The sequence below is a fragment of the Ischnura elegans genome, chromosome 7 (genome assembly GCF_921293095.1).
Source record: "Ischnura elegans chromosome 7, ioIscEleg1.1, whole genome shotgun sequence".
NCBI lineage: Eukaryota > Metazoa > Arthropoda > Insecta > Odonata > Coenagrionidae > Ischnura > Ischnura elegans.
The window spans coordinates 71,440,263-71,460,836 of NC_060252.1; the positions used below are offsets into that span (position 1 = coordinate 71,440,263).

Below are 20,574 nucleotides of genomic sequence, written 5' to 3' on the forward strand. Positions count from 1 at the left end.
GAAAATTACGTAAGAATAAATCAATAATACTCTTGCCAATATTATCTATCTTCAGAATTTATTTATTATATCACGACTTAATGACTTTGCTGGTTATCTTGAGGTCCATTATTTTGTGATGGTTTTCAGGTAAAATTAATGAAAACACGACAACTCTCCTTAAAAGCGACCTTACCCATTAAAAATCTTGGAGAGGCATGCGGATGAAGTTACCTCTCGAGATCACTATTTTCGTAGTTCTTGCCCCAATATAAAGTTTTGTAACAGGAAGATAGTTGTCAGAGTAAGACATGATGACTCAATTCATGCCCTGTGATTACTGTGATCTAGCATGGGACGTAATACTGATCTTACATGTTGCAATTTTGATCAAATTGGGAATTGTTCTTCACTAATCATGAAAGTCAGTAATATCATACATTGGAATGCAAATAGTGGAAAACTTGAAAATTGACAGATCTTTATTTATCGTAATCTGCCTCAATGAGTTTCTCCTTTTCCCAATGATTCAGTTAGATAATATGAACCATGCAGTGGAAAATATGAAATTCTCCAACTGTGTGCAGTGTAACTAGTGCTATATAATTAAAATATAAATATAGCTGGTAAAACTGAATAATTTCACGTTACAAGTCTGTATCAGCATCATCAACGGAAGGAAAATATGTATCATTATTATTATTATGGTTTTCAGCTTGCTCCACATTCTTGCAACAAAAGCAACAACATTTTGTGTCATGAGAATTTGTACATGACAGACTCATAGGAGAAAATCACCTTCAGTACTGCAAAAGTTAAGTAAGGTTTGAATGTTACATAGTATTGGGACTAGGAAAATTAGTTCTCATTGATGGAAGGGTAGCACTGGATAGCTCAAGTACTGTGACTGTTATCGTTCTAGCTTAACAAAGCTGGAATGTTGGAACCTTAGTCACAGAATCATTTATCACAATTGTCATGAAGAGGGTGGGGAAATGAATGAAGGATACATTTTGGGGAAGAACGATCGAAAGTAGAAAGAAAAGGTGTATAGAAGAAATGAAAATGAGATCAATGGCATTTCCTCTGGCAAAGGTCTCAGGGGAATGTGGTTGATGAAGTACCTAAATATTACAGCATGTGTGTTAAATCCTCATTAAAAGGCATTGAAATCACTTTCATCAAAATCACTTTTCATCATCAAGGCATCCTCAACAGCATTATGTGTTAAATCCTCTCTTGCAATGACAAACTAATAATATTTCACTATAAAAAAAAACAATTTTCACTTTCACAGAGTATTGTGGTAGAACTTCATTTGTTGGGAAATATTTTTCACTCACAGTCTGCTCATTGTCTGGCGTCCAATATTGAGATACAATTTTGTGTTAGTAAAATGGTAATTCATACTGTTATCATAAATTTTTATGCAAAAGTAATAAAGTTATACAAAAAAAGTAAAAACATCCTACCTACTGATAAACAAAAACTGATTTATTGCTTTTTAAGTCTTTGAAGGAGGTAATTCTGTGTAGTTCATAATTTATTTTCCTTCTTGTTTCACACACACTTAGGTGAAAACTAGCACCTCACAATCTATCGTTGTCAATCATGCATCACTAGCACTATATAAGAAGACACATGAAATCAGTGCAAAAAATGTTTATACTTCTTCACTTGAGGAAATTTTTATGGTATTAAGAGAATCATCTGTACACTCTAAAAAAAATAATCATCGTTATCTCAGATGTTCAGATAGTTCTTCCATTATGAAAAGTGATATTTTTAACAACCTTATATTAGTCTTGTTGATGTTACTTTTTACTTTCTGAAAAAGATTTTGTCATTGGCAAATATAGTTCATCATCTTCTAACATTTTTTGTTCTTCATCACTTTCTTCAATATTCTTCCGAATTGCTTTCATTGCTGTGCATTCTCCTGGATTTATGTTCACGTATGGCTGATCAGAAAGCCCAGGTCCAGGTTCAACGTACACTGAGTTCCCCCTTTGCAACATAGCTATGTAGTTGTTGGGACAGTTTCCCAGGAGAGCATTCTCATTCACATAAGGCACATTCAGCTCCATATAACGCTGTATCACAAGGATCAGAGAAAAAAATCACTTTTCATCATCATCCATAATATAACTGGAATGCTTTTAAATTAAATCATTGTAAACAAAACACAAAATTCCAGTGATTAACAGAAAAATACTTCTAGATTAGTTTCTATGTCATAGATGAAGCATACACAAAAAGTAAAATAAATTACCAAAATCATCACACTAGTCATTGTGAGAGACAGATATAAAAGTGACAAAAAGTGAGATTAATATTCATAATCACCTTCTTGGTCTCATCATCCAAAACTTCACCAATTCTATGAACCAGATCAGTGAAATTAGGTCTATTAAAAGGTTTCTCTTTCCAGCAGCCCAACATCACACGGTACCTAGCATTACCAAAGGGATATCAATTATACTAAGCAATTAAAGAAATCACAAGAATAGAATTCAAAATAAAAAAAGAAATATTTTTGAACCAATTTTTGATAATGTTCAGCAAATGATTTATTTTAATGCTACTGTCAAACTCTACCATATGATGCTATCTGGCAGTGCTTTCTTGAACTAAAATTTGATGATATTTATTGGTATTTCTTGCAGCTTTTGTGAGTTTTCCACAAAATCAAGTGATACTGAAAGTTTGGATTTTTAAAGGTTTCTTGAACATGTGCACAACCGTTAGGAGAATTACCAATTTGCAAAAACAAAAAAATTCTGATACAGAGCATATGATATTTTAAATGTAAACAGTGTTTCCCCCATAGTATGATTTATTTCACTTCATTATAAATCTAGTTGAACATTGCTTTCAGATAAAGCATGATGTGTCAATGTAAGCCTCGAGTAATCTTCGAGGTTAACTGATTCTTGCTGGAGCAATGGTACCACAGAAAACCATTTACATTTGTATTGAAATATTGTATTTTTAAGGGATAACTACTGAAGTACAGGGTTCATTTAATATTTGCACCTATAAGTAGGATTAATAGGTCATAATAATTAATATAAACAAATTGCAAACTGAAGTTGTAGTACTGCAGCTTGCAATGGAATGAATATGAAGGTGCTTGAAATAATGCTATATAGCTCTTGATACTCACATATCATGGGTGCTGTACTGGGGTTTTTCCAATCTATATCCTTGTATGAGCTTCTTCAAAAATGTTTCATTCACCTCAAAACCTGAAAAACATTTTTAGCATAATTTTATTTTCACAGCAATAGTCTTCCGGGGGTGGACCAGAAAATTTTCTAAATAACTCCCACCACCTCCGATTTTAATGAAATTCTTGTCACTGACCCACGTAAAATATTTCCTCTCTTGCTCTCATAGTTTTCAAGATACATATAAGGGGTCAAAGTTTGAGATGTTTGTTCATAAGTGGTAGTGTGGTGGTAGTGGGATTCACATTCCACAGTGCAGGGCACAAGGTAAAAATTCATAGCTAAGGAACCACGCAATATATGTACATATTACAATGAAATGTTGACCACTTGTCTATCCAAGTACAGGCGGTCCCCGACTTTCGTACACAATGCGTTCCCGAAAACTTGTACGAAAGTCGAATTGTACGAAAGTCGAACCATTGACTTCCATACTAATTAGGGGTTACGTTCCAAAAGAGCGGAATTTACGTACTAAAACCTTTTTTTTCACGGAATTCATTTCAATTGACTTAATTTTAATAATATGTTAATAAAACTCCTCAAATCATCTAATTTATTTCGAAAATACGCAGAAAATGCAAATATAAGTTTAAAAAACAAGAACTCCGTTGGCTATCGAGTGAAACTTCCTCTTGGCGTTTAAGTTGACATTCCACTTATTACGTCCACTATAAATAAAAGGACATATCAAGTAGCATAAAAAAAATGTATTCGTTGAACCCGCACTCTGGATACCGTCTAATTTTTACACCAAAATTCGACATTTGGCAGGTGACATTCGTGATCGCGTATATTCCGCATGTTATTCAAAAAAGACAAAATACAAACGGAATTCGGGTGATATTTCGTGCAATATCGTTGCTGAAGGTTTACATGAATTAAACAGCACTCAAACGAAAAAACACAATTAAAAAGAAGGTCTTACTAGTTTTATTGAAAGCTATTCGATGATGTCTAGTCAACTTCTTTTGAAAAATATCTTCAATGAAGGCTTTCCTCTTCTCTTGATAAAGGAGCCTATAGCAGGCAGTCTCTCTCCCAAATAAATCACCTAAATCAGAGTCAATTACCAACAATTTCCTTCATTATATACGTTCATATTGTTCGCATATACTGCCGATACTGCAATTTGAAACAATTGAATGTTGGGATGCGCAATAAACATGGCGGGAATTTTAAAAAAATTACGGACCAGCGTCCGAAAGTCCGAATTTAGCGTACGAAAGTCGAGTAAAAGGTGTCAATTTTGAATGTACGAAAGTGCGAATTGTACGAAAGTCGAGTGTACGAAAGTCGAGGACCGCCTGTATATGGTTTCCATAGTAGTCTTTTATTCCCCTGCATTTCTTTGTTAGCTAAAATAATGTCAACATTTGTTAATTAACCAATTTTTTTAGCTCAGAAACATTACTTCATATTTTCAGAATTATCACTGAAAGCCAGAGTAGTTAACTCATCCATTTATTTTTAATTGAAGGTAAATATGTGCTCCAATATACTGTGAAATAAAAATGGTGGTGTTTTGACTGCCACTATGAGTATTTCAGGTTTTAATTTTTTTCTATCTCCGTGAGGGGGATTTTGGACCAATACTGTAAGATAATAAGCACAAGTGTATCCATACCTTTATGAGGATAGTGAGATACCTTCTTGAGTGATAGAACTATTATCATGCAGCACTTAAGGGAAATCTTGCATCTATTATCTCTGTATGGCCAGCCTACTCTTTTCTCCAAGCTTTCGGAAATCTGAAAATGTCTTCTCTTTCAATTAATTGATCCTGCTCTGCATTATATATATGTAATCCTTTATTTATTCTTGTAATTTTCCCATGCAAACTCCAAAACTCACACCATTTCTAATTCCCTCCTTATTCCTTTACTCTCTTATGCCTAGACCCTCTCTAAAATTCCACCTTTAACCTCCTACATGATTTCCTGCTGGTATTTAGTCCTTTATTATTCCCCTAATCTCATTTTACACCATTTTATCTAAATATTTGAAGCAGGAAACTCCTTCATTTAAGCAAAAGCTCTTCTCCCTCACTGTCAGATAGGCATAGTGTTGGGCCAATTGCTGTCTACCATTGGCAAAACAGGGCTGATAACTGGTTAATAGTCGTCTACTGTAGGCAAAATATTGAGCTGATAGTAGGCCAATGTTGACCTAGTGTCAACATTGGCCTACTATCAGATCAGACATATTGTTAGCTGAATATTGGCAAATTTTACATGACAATGAAGGCCCAATCAAAGCTGATGTTGGCCCCACCAGTAGTCTACATTTGCCAATCAAGAGCCTACGTTGGGCCAATACTGGATTAGTAACTGAGTAGACTCTTCTGTCTCATTGAGAATAGTGGGTTTTCACTTCTGAGTCAATGAATGTGCCCTTAGATACTATCAATGCCCGTGACTCTGCTTACCTGGATAGGGAGTTTTTCCCAGAGTAAACAATTCCCACAGCACAACACCAAAAGACCACACATCAGATTTTGTTGAAAAAATTCTATCTTCAATTGATTCTATAGCCATCCATTTCACTGGTAAAGGATCCTTAAAAAAATAAAAAAAGACAATAAATAGGTACTTCCAACTGAGTGATAATGGTGCTATCATAAACATAAAATCGCGTCAAGTGTACTTCACACTTCTTAGAAGCAGTATATTACATTGTACCTAATTGATAAAAATTCACCTAATGCTAGCAATATAATATGTCATTGCAAAATAGATGTAAAATGTAGTATACTTGTCCTTGTTTCTTGTAGTCCATATTCTTGTATAGATTTCGAGCTAATCCAAAATCACAAATTTTCACTATATTGTCATCAGCCAATAATACATTTCTTGCAGCCAAATCTGCATGGACAATCTGAAAGAAAATATCTTTGTGATTATTTCATTGTTTAATATTTATATAACAAATTAATATGCATAACATCACATTAGAAAAAAGAGAGATCAACACAATGTTACAGTCGTTCATAATTTTATGACCAAATTGTGGCAGAAAGACTTCAGGTTTTCCTGGTGATTAAGTTTTATGAAACACTCTTGGGCTTTCAAATGGTTCTGATTTGGCTCCTTGCCGATGTTTCGACAGCTTACTCCACAATCGTCCTCAGGGAATGAGTGCCTTGACAATTTTTGATGGTCTTACATTGGTCAGGTTGGCAGAGGAGGTTCCAGCTGATTGGTGGATTATTTCTGTGTCCTTTTCAAAGTGCCACACGATTGCTCTCCACATACAGCTGAGTTGAAAACAGTATCTCGGTTCATCCCGTTCTCCTCCAACTTGATGCCAATGGCTTCTTACACTAAGGTATCCCAGCAACTCCTGGAAATCCCAGTAACTGCCACAGAAGCTTTGTTTTGTCCAAGTGGACTTAGTGGCCTTGTTGAAGACTGTGCTTGGCCACTGGCAACTTGTCTGGTTATCTTAGCCAGGTGAAAGGCTCATGTACTTTGAGTCTTGTCTTGATGGTTCTTCCTATTTCTCCAATTTATATCTCTCTCTGCGTTCGTAGCAAATGCTGTTGACCCCTTCAGTCTTCAATTCAATTGGATCTTTGGTTCTACACATGCTTTTTTGCAATTTGGAGTACAGTGAGTTAATGGTTTCTAAGCACTTTCTTCCATGGATTCTCAAGAGAGAAAAAAGTCCATCAGGTGGCACTTCCTCTTCCAATCTGACATTATTAAGACGATCAAAAATTGTCAAGGCATGTATTCCCTGAGAAATTAGCAGACTAATCCCTCAAATCATCAGCATGGAGCCTAATCTGACCCGGTTGGAAGCCCAAATGTTTTATTCAAATTGTGATATATCTTTTGTAATTTGAAGCCGTTGGTAGTGGACAGCAAATATTTTATACTTTTACTTTTTAGTAGAAAATTCAAATAACTATCACAAGTAAAGACTGGCATTACCGAAATGTGTTGAAATAAGATTGAGAGTGCATTTCTGCCCTACATTGGTATATTGAATGGCTGCCAAAGCTGTACTGGCTAACATTTGCAGATTTAGGCTAAACTTTTCAGTTAGCTAACCAACTTAAAATCTCTCAGCAGCGTGCTGAGAAACAAATATTCCTAACAAAATTCTGAAGTCATTTAAAAGATGAAAGAGAACCAAAATATACCCACCTCCCATAGTGAATGTTTCAATTTTTCATGGTCACTGTAATAATCTATTAGTGAAAGTATTCATCATTACTTGGATTGTAAAAATTATTATTATGTAAAAAAAATTATTAGAGTAACATATATGTACTATCATCTACTTTGATGAAATTTTTATGGTTAATTGTGTAAAATGATAAATTTTGTAGTCTTCCGGTACCCACCTTGAGACTTGATAAGTACTCCATCCCCATGGCTATCTGGTAGGCCCAGCAGAAAAGATCCTTAGTGCATAAAGGACTAGCTGGTTTTCCCTTGAAGTCAGACTTATAAACAATTGTTATTCGTTGATCCAAGTTTGAATTGCTTCCAGCACTATCCACCATTGACATTGAATTTTCTCCTGAGGAAATACAAAGTAAATCGTGTGACATGTACCATCATTAGAGTAGTTTCAGTAGCATATTCATCTTAGGGGAGTATGTAATGAGGGCAGTAGTTACTATCGGTCAAAAAAGTATCTCTGAGGATAGAGTGGTACCAATCCCGCTCTTCAAGAATTGGAATTTCTCTTCTGTTCTGGATGATGTCTCCATGTTCCTGGGTTTCACCGCGTGGATTTTCTTTGTGACGACAGTTTCGCCGGTATTCCAACCGGCGTCTTCAGGTCGAAACTGTCGTCACAAAGAAAATCCACGCGGTGAAACCCAGGAACATGGAGACATCATCTAGACAACGCCGCGGAAAACTACGTATCTCTTCTGTTCTGTTATATTCAAGGCCACAAACATGAAGTTCGAAATACAAGCACCATAATGTCAGATATTTGCCAAGGTTTGGTGCAGCATTTCACCTTTTTGAATAGTGAAATTTGAAAATGGGTTTAAAATTAAGCATATCCTTTGTTCCTCAATTCTCAGATTAGAGATAATTGGCAGCAATATTTTCTCACATAATAATTAATTAATCAGAATTAATTTGCAAAGGAATGGGCAAACTTTCCTGCATTTCATTAACTAGCTCACACATTATCTGACCCTGTCTCCTCTGACTATGTGTGTATCCTTGAGATTCCTTGTTTATGTCTCCATCAGATAAAAAAAACATGTTATTACTTTTACCTAAGGAATGATGATGGCTAGCTGCTGTTGGCCTATGATCTGCACTTAGCCTCTATTTTCCCCAGAATTCACTATTACTCTATCCCTATATTAAGGTGGGTTAAATAATGAAGTTGAACACAAACCAAATTGGAGGACAAGAATTGGTAATATCGCAAATCATAAAATGTTTACAAAGCACTCTTAACCCTTTCACTGCTGTGAGCGTACCTGGTACGTTCGCATGGCAGACTGCTGTGAATGTACTTTTTCTTCCTCCCTGCCATGCACTTCGAAGTGTCCCTAATCCGCGACCCTTTCCTCAACGAGCTCACCCTCGCTGGCCACTCTTTTCGACCTTCTGAGCAGGGGGCCTCCCTCCCCAAAAGTGACCACTCTGACTGCATTTTGGAAATCTATCAATCAATGCGATCATCAAAAAATGATTGTTTACAATCGCACTCCTGCCAATCAGGCAATCAAGTACGTCTTTGAACCGTGTATCTGCAATGAGAAGTAATGATTTTGTTATCTTTGCTAAAATGGCCATTTTCCGGTGGTTTGCAGCCACGTTTTCAGCAAAGTTAATAAAATTGTCATTTTTCTTCGCTTCAAACTCAGTTCAAATATGTACTTATTGGCAGGAGTGCGATGCAAACGATCATTAGTTGATGATCTAATTGATCGGTTGATTTTCAAATTGCAGTCACTTTCGGGAGGGAGGCCCCCTGCTTGGAGGGTCCAAGAGACCGGCCAGCGAGGGTGATCTCATCGAGGAAAGGGTCCCGGATTTGCAACCCCACGGAGGGTGTACCACGCCCATCCTGGAAGTACATGCTCCATGGCCCAACAAAACACATTTTAACATTTTTGCAGCATGTGAGGAGATGGTTTTCGGATATTGAACAGCAGTGAAAGGGTTAAATATAAACTTTTGGGCTATGTCGCTGCACAATTTATAATTAGGCACCTAGAAGCTAAAGAAAATATTGTATCACACCACACATTATAAAATATATATTGACGCACACTTGTGAAAAATAAAAAATGTCAAAAATCGTATTGATAGAATGAACTTTTTAACCGAAAAAGATTATTTCACTTTGAAATTATGTTTGTTTTTTTTTACTTTCATTGATGCGGTAAAGTGACATGGAGCATTGTGGCCCTTCGGATGATGTGAAATTGATTTTTGGCCCTTGCATTATTAATAAAGGCTGAACACCCCTGTATTAAAGGAATTAAACTTTCCTGATGCATATATCATTCATTTCTTAAAAGAATCGTGCTTTGTGCTTTCCATCCTAAGGTAGTTTTATTGAATGTATAACCACCTGTAAGCAAATAGTTAGTTTGTACAAATCTAAATTATTAACTACCTGCTGTGTCTGTACTCTGAACTTGGCCCATGGAATTGTCCCAGCCAGCTTCAGATTCCTTGGCATTCTCTCCTGAAGGGTTGAGGGATATTCTGGAAAAAGACAAATTATTATTACTAATAAACTTCATAATTATTGTTTATAATGAACCATTAAATAACCTATTTCGACAGAGATATTAGAATTATTTTGGCTTCTATTCCTGAAAACAAAGAGTCACTGTTTAGATATTGTTGTGTCTGTGGCCGCGTTCATGCTGGCTCATGAGTGCAGATGCGAGTGCAGACGCACGCAGCACGCCTGCACCTGCGGGTACTGTCGTACGATCAAGGGCACCCGAGCTGGAGGACGAGCACAAAGTCTCCTCCCAGCGTCCTCTAAACACTTGGGCGGATATTTCACAACCGCACCCGCGTCGCGGAGCGGACGTGCGCTGACTACAGGAAGCGCTGCGGTTAGCGGTTGACATGATTGCAAGACCGAGGATGGTGCAAAACAGGATGCGTTCCGCGTATAAAAGGGAGAGCCTTCTGCTCACAAATTGTCAGTCTTGGCCTAACGTTGGAACGCACCCTGCAGAGCACTAGCCTCCCAGTGACAGAGAGAGAGAGGGGACTTTAACCTGTGACGGCAAATAAAACCGTTATGAGTTTGAAAGTCTGGCTTATGATTCTCCCCGAGTTTCCCCGGTTGTAACCCGGACCCGCGATCCCGTTTTTGAGGGTCGTGGTCGCCCTAGGGATGCGACATTTGGTGGAGGCGCCGGGTATAGATAAGGACCGACGGTGATGCCGGAGACGATTCTGAGGACGTAGAGGAAGTAGAAGAAATGGCTTCCCCGAATAGTGGCCCAAGATCAGAAACTCCGGCAAGTGCCGACGGAGCGAGCAGGGAAGGTAGTGAGGCTATCACGACGTGTAGGCACGAGGATGTGCGAAACGTGAGAGGAACCCTACTCAATCTAACGCCGTCAAAATTTAGAGGCCTCGAGGGGAAGATCCGTGCCATTATGTAAGTCATTTCAGTAAAATAGCCATAGCAAACGGCTGGGATGACAATACAAAAGTAAAACTCTTTCCTGTTTTTTAGAAGGAACGGCAGCACGTTGGCTGCAAGCACTCGACGGGTATGACAGTGAAACGGGCGTAGTTCACGGAGAATGTGAACACCCAACGAGGGCTTTTAAGGCCGCATTCAAAGGCACTTTTTCTGACGAGTTAAAGGAAAAAAGATTAAGAGAGCGTAAGCAAGGGCCCTTCGAATCAACAGGGGTATTTTTACGACACGAAAGCATTATGTAAGGAGGTAGACCCACACGTCTGAGGCCGAAATGGTGCGGAACATAATAAAATGTTTAAGGCCCCTATTACTGATGAACATAGTACCCAGAGAACCGCGCACCATAGGAGGACTCCTAGGTTACATTAGATTAGAGGAAGAAGCGACTTGCCTAGCTGACGCAGTGAGGGAAAAGAGGTCGCCAACAATGATCCCCAAGGAGACGAGGGAGGCCTCAGACCGACGGATGGAGCAAGCGTTGGAAAGATTACGTGCTGAAGTCCGCCAGCTCAAATATAGGAGTGAGCATCCCCCAAGGGAAGCGGGACAACCCAGGAGAAGGCAAGGAGATCCGAGGCCGGAATACGGGGGTCCCTCACCGTTCTCCCAAGCATCCAGAACCAGGGAAGGTAAGCCCATCTGCTACCAATGCAGAGAGACAGGGCATGTGGCTGCCGCGTGTCCGAAGAACAAGCCGAGATGCTACACTTGCCAGGGTTACGGGCAGCGGGCTGCACAGTGTCCCTCACGGACCCCAAGGACTGGTCAAGGAAGGTTCCAGACCTGGAACACCAACCAGAGATGGGAGAGGCCACCAAATGGCAGCCCGCGCGCGCAGTAGGAGGTACGTCCGCGGGCAGGGCGATAGATGACGACCTCCTTCGTATAGCAGGGAAACTGAGTGGTAAGTACACTCCCATCGTTCTGGATACCGGCTCGTGTGTTAGCTTAATATGCAGTGAATTAGTGGAAGGATCAAAAGTGGAACCCGAAAAGCGTGTACTTAGAGCGGCTAACGGCCAATGCTTGAGAAGCTCGGGTCGAATAAAATTAGAAATCGACTTAGGTGGAAAACAATTTGATGTAACAATCAGTGTTATTGAGAACTTTGCATGGTCTGTGCTATTGGGAACAGACTTTTTCGTTCACTATAAGGCCGTAATAGATTTTAAGAGGATGTTTGCCAGGTTCGCGCAACCCGAGCAAGAGGTCGTCATTCCAATTGGTAAGGAAATGTCTGAAAATGTTAGAGCGCTTGTAGAATCCTTTATGGAAGACATGAATCCGGTATTAAAGGATATAGTGCATAGATATTTGGCAAATAGAGATGTGGAAGAAGAAGAGGTCGATGGGGACCTGAGAAAGTGACGGCAGAAGATGATGTCCGAATTCCGCCGAGATCCACGGTGAAAATTCCGGTGAAAGGACCGCGCAGCGGCGCGGCGGTACAGATAAGATAATAGTGGCAGAACGTTTAAATGGGCAAGGAGTGACTTTAGAGAAGGTGGAAGTAGTAGATGATAAAATCATAGCTGCTCTGCGTAAACACCGCTTCATACCAAAGGCCGTATTAAAAGACTCTAGGTAGATGGGGTAATACTAAGAGCATCGGGAGTGATCATACGGAAGAAATTCCTCAGAATTTCATAGATTTTAGAGAAGCTGACCGTGCGAGACTAGAAATAATCCCTCAGCTGACATGGAAACAGAGACAGGAAATGAACGAGTTAATAAAGGAATTTGATGATGTGTTTGCTTTGACACCCGATAGATTGGGAAAGACGCACTTAGTGGAGCACACAATCCCCTTAGAAAATGACACGCCTATTCACCAACCGCCGTACCGTGTTTCGCATAAATAAAAAGGAATTATTAGAGAACAGGTGGATGAAATGTTAAAATTAGGCGTAATTAGACCATCAAATTCTCCATGGGCATCCCCCGTCGTTCTTGTGAAGAAGAATGACGGCGGATGGCGTTTTTGTGTCGATTACCGTAAACTGAATGCCGTCACCAGAAAAGATAGTTACCCATTGCCAGTCATAGACGACTTTTTAAGCTATCTGGGTGAGACAAAATACTTAACCAGTTTGGACATTTTTAGTGGATATTGGCAAATAGCAATGAAGGAGGAAGACAAGCCAAAAACAGCTTTCATCACTCCAGATAGCCTTTATGAATTTAATGTACTAAGCTTTGGATTGACATAGGCTCCTATGAGTTTTCAGTGGTTGGCAGATACCGTTCTGGCGGGTCTTAAATGGAATAAGGCATTGGTATACTTAGATGATATTTTGGTATATGGAAAAACGTATGAAGAGTTATTAGAAAATACACGTTTGGTTTTTCAGAGATTACGGGAAGCGGGGCTTAGTTTAAAGCCGTCGAAATGTCATTTTGGGATGACCACAACCAACATACTTGGCCACACAGTCAGTGGGGAAGGGATAAAGCCGGACGAAGGAAAAATAAAGGCGGTTCAAGAATTCCCACATCCGAAAAAAGTGAAAGACGTACAAAGCTTTTTAGTTCTTTGTAATTTCTACAGAAAATTCGTTACAGATTTCTCTAAAATAGCTAGGCCCCTTCACCTACTCACAAAGAGGGACACAAAATTCAAGTGGTCCGAGAAAGAAGAAAAGGCTTACCAGGAGTTAAAGACAGCCCTAACGACCGCGCCCGTTCTAAGGCATTACTCACCAAACCTCCCAATTGAACTACGCGTGGATGCCTCAGGCTTTGGCCTGGGAGCGATCCTATTGCATGGAGAAGGGAAAGACATTTTCCCTGTGGCGTAGGCTTCGAGAACTCTGTCCAGAGCTGAACAGAACTATCCCATAACGGAAAAGGAATGTTTAGCCGCCGTATGGGCGCTAACTCATTCCCGACCGTATGTATGGGGACAGAAGGTAAAGATAGTGACTGACCATCACACCCTATGCTGGTTAAAATGCATAAAAGATCCCTCGGGCAGGTTGGCAAGATGGAGCTTAAGCCTACAAGAAATAGATGGCGTAGTTCAATACAAGTCAGGACGGACGCATAAGGATGCTGATTGCCTTTCTCGAAATCCAAATTCAAGCCCCGATGAGGAAGAATCGGTAGAGGCGGACGGAATACCTATGTTGTCCCTGTTGGGAAAAGGAAACGAAGTAGGACCGTAAGAGATAGCTATACTTTCATTACTTGGCGAGGAAATAGGTAAAGCACAGAGAGAAGACGAGGAGTTAGCTCCTATGATCCAGGCCTTGGAAGAACCAGATAAGGTGGACGACATGATGTTAAAAAAACGTCAGATTCTTTACCTTAAAAGATGGTGTACTAGTAAAGAGAAATGGAGGGACGAGAGAGAAAATGTGCTTTACAGTGATCCCGAAAAAGCTTCAGCAGGAAGTAATGTACGCGAGCCATGATGACCCACTGTCAGGCCACTTAGGATTTTCCCGAACATACGACAAGTTAAGAATGCGTTATTATTGGAGAGGGATGAAAAATGACGCACTGAGATACGTAAGAGGCTGCCCAGACTGCCAGGTGAGAAAAGGGCCACACGAGAAACCGGCGGGATTTTTACAGTCAATATCGCCGGGTCGGCCATTCGAAAAAATCGGAGTCGATCTGTTGGGGCCTTTTAGACGTAGCGGGAGAGGAAAAACGATGATAGTCGTTGCTACGGACTACGCGACGAGGTGGGCCGAAACCAAGGCTCTGTCAAACGGGACAGCCGAACAAGTCGCTAAATTCCTGCTAGAGCAAATCATCTGCAGACATGGGGCACCAAAGACAATCCTCACAGATAGAGGAAAAGTATTTCAGTCAGCATGTATCAAGTCCCTGCTGACGAGCATGGGAGTAGTACGGTCATTTACGACAGCCTACCATCCCCAGACAAACGGCCTTACAGAAAGGCTTAATAAAACACTAGCCGAGATGTTAAGCGCTTTCACGGGAGAACAACAAAAGGATTGGGACGAGTTTTTACCTCAAGTCACATTTGCCTACAATACGACACGGCAAGCGACGTATGGCGAGACTCCATACTTCCTAGTCCATGGTAGGGAAGCAGTATTGCCCCCCAAAGCAATGCTAGGAGATAGGGAAGAATCGGACTGGACGAAAGACCGAGAAAGGTCAGAAGAAGCAAGAAATAGAGCTCTAGAAAAGTTAGCCCAGAGACAGAAAAAGGAAGCAGCAAGATACAATGCACAGCGAAAGGAGAGAGAATTCTCCACGGGAGATCTAATCAGATTATATGCGCCGAATAGGAAGGTGGGGAAAAGTGAGAAACTTCTTCCGCAGTACCAGGGTCCATTCAAGGTTATTGAGAAGAAAGGACCAGTCAATTACAAGATAGAGAAGGCGAAAGGCAAAAGGGACGTGGTACACATCTCACGGATGACTCCATACAACCTAAGGTAAGTGGGAAAAAAGGAAATCAAGCAGTCTAATTCATTTCAGAATGGTTGATCTTGGAAGATGCGGAATTTGCAGGGAAAAAGGGCACACCCCTGGAGATTGCCCCGAATGGCCAACTGCGGAAGGATACCCCAGCCCATCGATCACCTTTCCCGACACGCTGACGGTGTCCGGGATAGTATGTGGGGTACTCAGCCATCACATTAAGGGCCTGCCATGTAGTGAATACACATGGGTGGACCCAAGGATCCTCCCAGGGAATAGGAGGGTGAAGTCGATGGAAATAATTCCCTTAGAACTGGGAAATCAAAGATTCAATCCATGGGGCCACGTTGTGTGGAATCCAGGTTTACCCCTTGAATTGGGGCTGGATTTCCTTCAGAGAGCGGGGGCAGTGATTGACCTAAGGAGCTGCCAATTAATATTTCCGGGTAACAACGCTCTCCCTCTCCATCGAGCAACACCCTTCGTGTGGGAGTGTGAGGACCCCACGGGCCGGGAATTCGACGACATCCTGAGGATGGAAGGCATACCCGGATCAACGGTACTTAATTCAATTCTTCTATTTTCTCATAATAGATCCACGAGTGCCAGGACATCTGAAACGAGACTTTGTTTGATTGGTTTACAGCTGAAAGGACCAAACAGTGAGTAAAGGTAGCCCACAATGACCCTCTTAACGGCTTTAACTACGATGGGAGGTATAATCTGTTTTGGTATGGGAAGCGAAATACATATGGTTAAGAAAATCAATGCAGGCACTTACTGGACACCATTACCCGACGTAGTGGCATATGAGGCATCCTTACCCAGGTTGTATAAAGTTAAATGGGGACGTGAAAGTTCGAGACTCACAGTAAAGGAACGTGATTGCGAAGATCGGGATGATATTTGCCGTGCTATAAATTTTTTGGATACCGCGATGACCAAACTACAAACTATCTTTACGGATCTCAATTTAACACCGAAATATTTAAAGATTGGCAACAAACGAGAGAAAAGAGGATTAGATTTTTTAGGTGACGCATTTAGATGGTGCAGTGGGGTTGCTACCGAAAAGCAATTGAAATCAGTAGAACGAAACATCGACACATATCAAAAGAAATTATCAATTCGGGAATGCATTGCAGAAGGAACATAACTATCTACTAGACGCAACTCAGAATATAAGCAATTATTCCGAAGAAATGGAAAAATCATATGATGACTTAGAAAAGCACGTCGCACGAGTCGAGCATGGGATGAATACGAAATTTCTAAATATGCAATGAGACTTTGAGGATGAAGTTAAGAACTTTCGCACCCTCGTTAGATTAGTTGGCACTAATATGGGCACCCAAGCAACGTCAATGAATACCATTAAAGAAAACGAGGCATTACATTATTGCCGAAATAATCTTTTTCCTTATCTTTTTTAAATAACAAATTCACCCCTTTAGGCTACGAATTGGCACAAAAAGAAGTTACCAAATTGATGACAATGAAAATAGCCCAATGCACGTTACGAGAAGGCGAGTTATTAATTAGATTTAACATCCCCCTGATAAGGAGGGGAGCCCAGTGGAAGTTGCACGAAATTAGCGCCACACCTTTCGGTTGGAAAAATGAAACTTGTGTAATCTTGTACAATGTAGTCTATGCAGCAGTAGATGGAGGAAGGTTGTGGACACTTTCAGGACCAGCGATGCATGACTGCCGTCCATTCGAAGACAAATTATATTTTTTACCTAGATTCTATGGGGACACCTCGCATGGTCCCCAATGTGCTATAACGATGTTCAATGGAGCAACAGCGAAACAATTAAACGAGGCATGTACTCTTCGCTGTCACCCGGGTCAGAGTACCATCATAACTGAAGTTGCATTTGAGAAATACGTAATCACCCATCCACCCCCTCAATTAAAATAAACTCTGGTCAGAAATCACAAGAGATCAAAACCGCATTAGAAGGACCAGGGGCCCTTGAGCTAGTATTGCCGTGTCAATGCCAGGCCAGGATATCGGGAATCTATGGATACCGGCCACATTTCCTTGCAACAAGGACGGAAACGCTCAAGTCCAAACGACTCATGTATTTCCAGCAATATGGTCCACGCTGGATACCATCGTGGTAGACCCAAGACGACCCGAAACCTTTCCAGAATTTGAGAACTTAACGGATTTTTTAAATGAGAAATGGGTAATTAAGACTCTGCATTTAAATTTATCACGTCCAGATTGGGAAATTGATACAAATGTTCCCATGTTGAGAACAAATTATGGAGAAGAAATTGGTAGTACTGGTCTTGTGTGGTGCCTCCTCATGTCTGTTTTGGTTACCTTAATTGCTTACCGTGTATACAAACACGAACAATAAATGCCTTACTTGGTGAAAATGGAGGACGGAAGAGAATTATTCATGGCCAAGAAGGCCCGAAATCAGGGAGAGGTAAGATAGGGTACAAAAACCCTTGCAGGATAAGCCGCATCTAGATGCATGGACTAACATCATTGCATGAAAATCCGGATACAAGGGAGACAAGCATGGATTAAGAGAACTAACCAGTATACTAGTATGATGATGTATGTGGCCTAACTGGGCTAACATAACACTAAACCACGGAACCCAACGAATGGGTGAAAAACAGATGGGAAAGAAAATTCAATGCGCTCTTGTCTGGCGACTCGCTCACTCCTAAAGAAGGAAGATGGTAGGAGCGTTGGACAAGACCAAACGACTCGTGTATTGCCAGCAATATGGTCCACGCTGGATACCATCGTGGTAGACCCAAGACGACCCGAAACCTTACCAGAATTTGAGAACTTAACGGATTTTTAAAATGAGAAATGGGTAATTTAGACTCCGCATTTAAAATTATCACGTCCAGCTAACATAACACTAAACCGCAGAACCCAACGAAAGGGTGAAAAAACAGATGGGACAGAAAATTCAATGCGCTCTTTTCCGGCGACACGCTCACACTTAAAGAAGGAAGATGGTAGGAGCGTTGGACAAGACCGCCTTGAAAAGAGTCTCGAGACATCTCTCTGATTGAAAGAGAGAATTAGGTAATGGCCAAGTCGACAACTTAGATTAGTTAGAGATAAAATAAGAGTCAAAATTTTTAGTCTTAAGTATGTTAAGCCTCTCCCAGGGCTACCACCTTATCGTGGTGGAGAGGTTTGAGTGCCCCAATGACCCGGAGAGCTATGCTGGCGGGAGCGTATGCTCCTGGTAGGGCCACCCAAGCCAGACAGGTCGAAGGGTAGGGGACTGACTAAGTGTAGCCCACTGGTCCTCCAGGTTGGGGGTTGTGCGACAGGCCGGTAACCTGCCCATGTAAAACCTTCTTTAACTCATAAGCTTCACAGAGAGCCTCGGAATAGGTTAGGATTCAACAGATGACGACTAGGCAAAAGTAAGGGCATGAATACGGGTATAACGGATATATTAAACATAGCCACATGGAATGTACAAGGCTTAGGCAATCACGAGTTAGAACTTAACAACACCCTTAAAGAATACAAAGTGAATATGGCGGTCATCACTGAAACAAAGAAGAAACTCAAAGGGACAAAAGACTTGGAAGATTACGTAATGATATACAGTGGAGTTGATCAGAATAAAAGAGCACGTTGTGGAGTGAGTGTTTTAATAGACAAAAAATGGAAAAATAATATCAGGGAATACACTTTCATAAACGAAAGAATAATAACGGTGCGACTCAAATTTGATAGGGGTTATTTAACAATACTTGGAACATATGCACCTGAAGATGGGAAAAAGGAAGAAACGGAGATTTTCTATGAGCAACTGCAAAAAGAAATAGGGAAGTTAAATAACAGGGACTACGTAATAATAGCTGGTGATCTTAACGCTAGAATTGGGAAAGAGCCAATTCCACAATTGATTGGAGTACATGGAGAAGACCATCTGAACCAAAATGGAAGTAAATTAAGAGAATTTATAACTTTCAACGAATTAAAAGTAACGAACACATTTTTCAAGAAAAAAGATATCAATAAATTCACCTGGTCAGCCAGGGGTCACCGATCCCTAATTGATTACATAATTGTTAACCGAAAATTAGCCTCGAGGATAACTGATACACATGTATATAGAGGAGCAAATATATGCACCGATCATTTCCTTGTTAAGGCAAAAATACAACTATGGGCAAGGTGGAAGAAGCATAATACGGAAAAGAAACAATGTCAAGCAAAGAAAATCTTCAAAACATACCTTTTGAAAGAGGGTAGTATTCGAAAACTGTACCAACACAGGATTACACAACTGCTCGAACAGATAAAACCAGAACATGACATCAATAAGGAATGGGAAAATCTTAAAAAAGCTATTTTACAAATAGCTAATGAAGTTTTGGGCACCATAAATAAAAAGAAACGGAAAAGAGGTTTAAAAATCTGGAGCGAAGAAATAGCACAGGCCATCGAAAATAAAAACAAAGCGTACAGAGAATACCTACAGAGAAAAACAGAGGAAACGAAAGAAAAATATCACAGGGTCAGAAACCGCACGAAAGCAATAATAAGGAATGCACATATGATATCATGGGATAGATTTATAAGTGGAGTAGAGGATGATATTCATGGTAGGCAAGAAATGGCATATAAACTGATGAAACAACTCAACAAATCAGAGAAAGATACTGCCCAACTAAATGTTATACCGAAGGAAGAATGGATAGAACACTATAGGAGATTATGGTATGATCCAACATTAGATGATACGATCAACACTCCAGAGGAAACAATAGGAGTAGACCCTATTGATTTGAAAGAACTAGAATGTGCTCTGAATAAGACAAAAAATAGGAAAGCTGCTGGCATAGATGGAATTGAATCAGAGCTGATAAAATATGGAGGTACATCCTTACAAATAAGAATCCTCCATCTATACAACATGTGTTGGAAAAAGCTTGAAATCCCAAAGGATTGGAATGTGGCGAAGGTTGTTTCATTGCTTAAAAAAGGAAAAAGAAATAATCCAGAGAATTACAGAGGTATAAGCCTACTAAATACTGCATACAAAATTTACAGTAAAATAATAAATACTAGACTACAAGCTATCTCTGATGCCATTTTATTAGAAGAACAGGCTGGATTTAGGAAAGGAAGATCTTGCATCGACGATGTTTTTACTTTAAAACAAATAATTCAAAAACGAAGAGAGTTCAATCTGGAAACGCATCTGGCATTCATAGATTTTGAAAAAGCATTCGATCGTGTAAATAGAGAAATGTTATGGTCAGTTATGCAGAAAAGAGGGTTTCCTAGACATCT

At 40.1% G+C, this 20,574-nt stretch overlaps 1 protein-coding gene across 1 annotated transcript in view; it reads right to left on the minus strand.

The window, feature by feature from the left end:
• Positions 1 to 1,151: 1,151 nt before the first annotated feature.
• Positions 1,152 to 20,574, minus strand: part of LOC124162126 (vascular endothelial growth factor receptor 1-like) — a 68,403-nt gene continuing 48,980 nt past the window's right edge. The window contains exons 19-25 of the mRNA XM_046538538.1: positions 9,816 to 9,907; positions 7,561 to 7,739; positions 5,964 to 6,086; positions 5,638 to 5,767; positions 3,146 to 3,227; positions 2,326 to 2,431; positions 1,152 to 2,072 (exon numbers count right to left, since the gene is read on the minus strand). Coding sequence (XP_046394494.1) covers positions 1,794 to 2,072; positions 2,326 to 2,431; positions 3,146 to 3,227; positions 5,638 to 5,767; positions 5,964 to 6,086; positions 7,561 to 7,739; positions 9,816 to 9,907 — 991 coding nt within the window. The 3' untranslated portion in view covers positions 1,152 to 1,793. The remainder of the gene's footprint in view (positions 2,073 to 2,325; positions 2,432 to 3,145; positions 3,228 to 5,637; positions 5,768 to 5,963; positions 6,087 to 7,560; positions 7,740 to 9,815; positions 9,908 to 20,574) is intronic.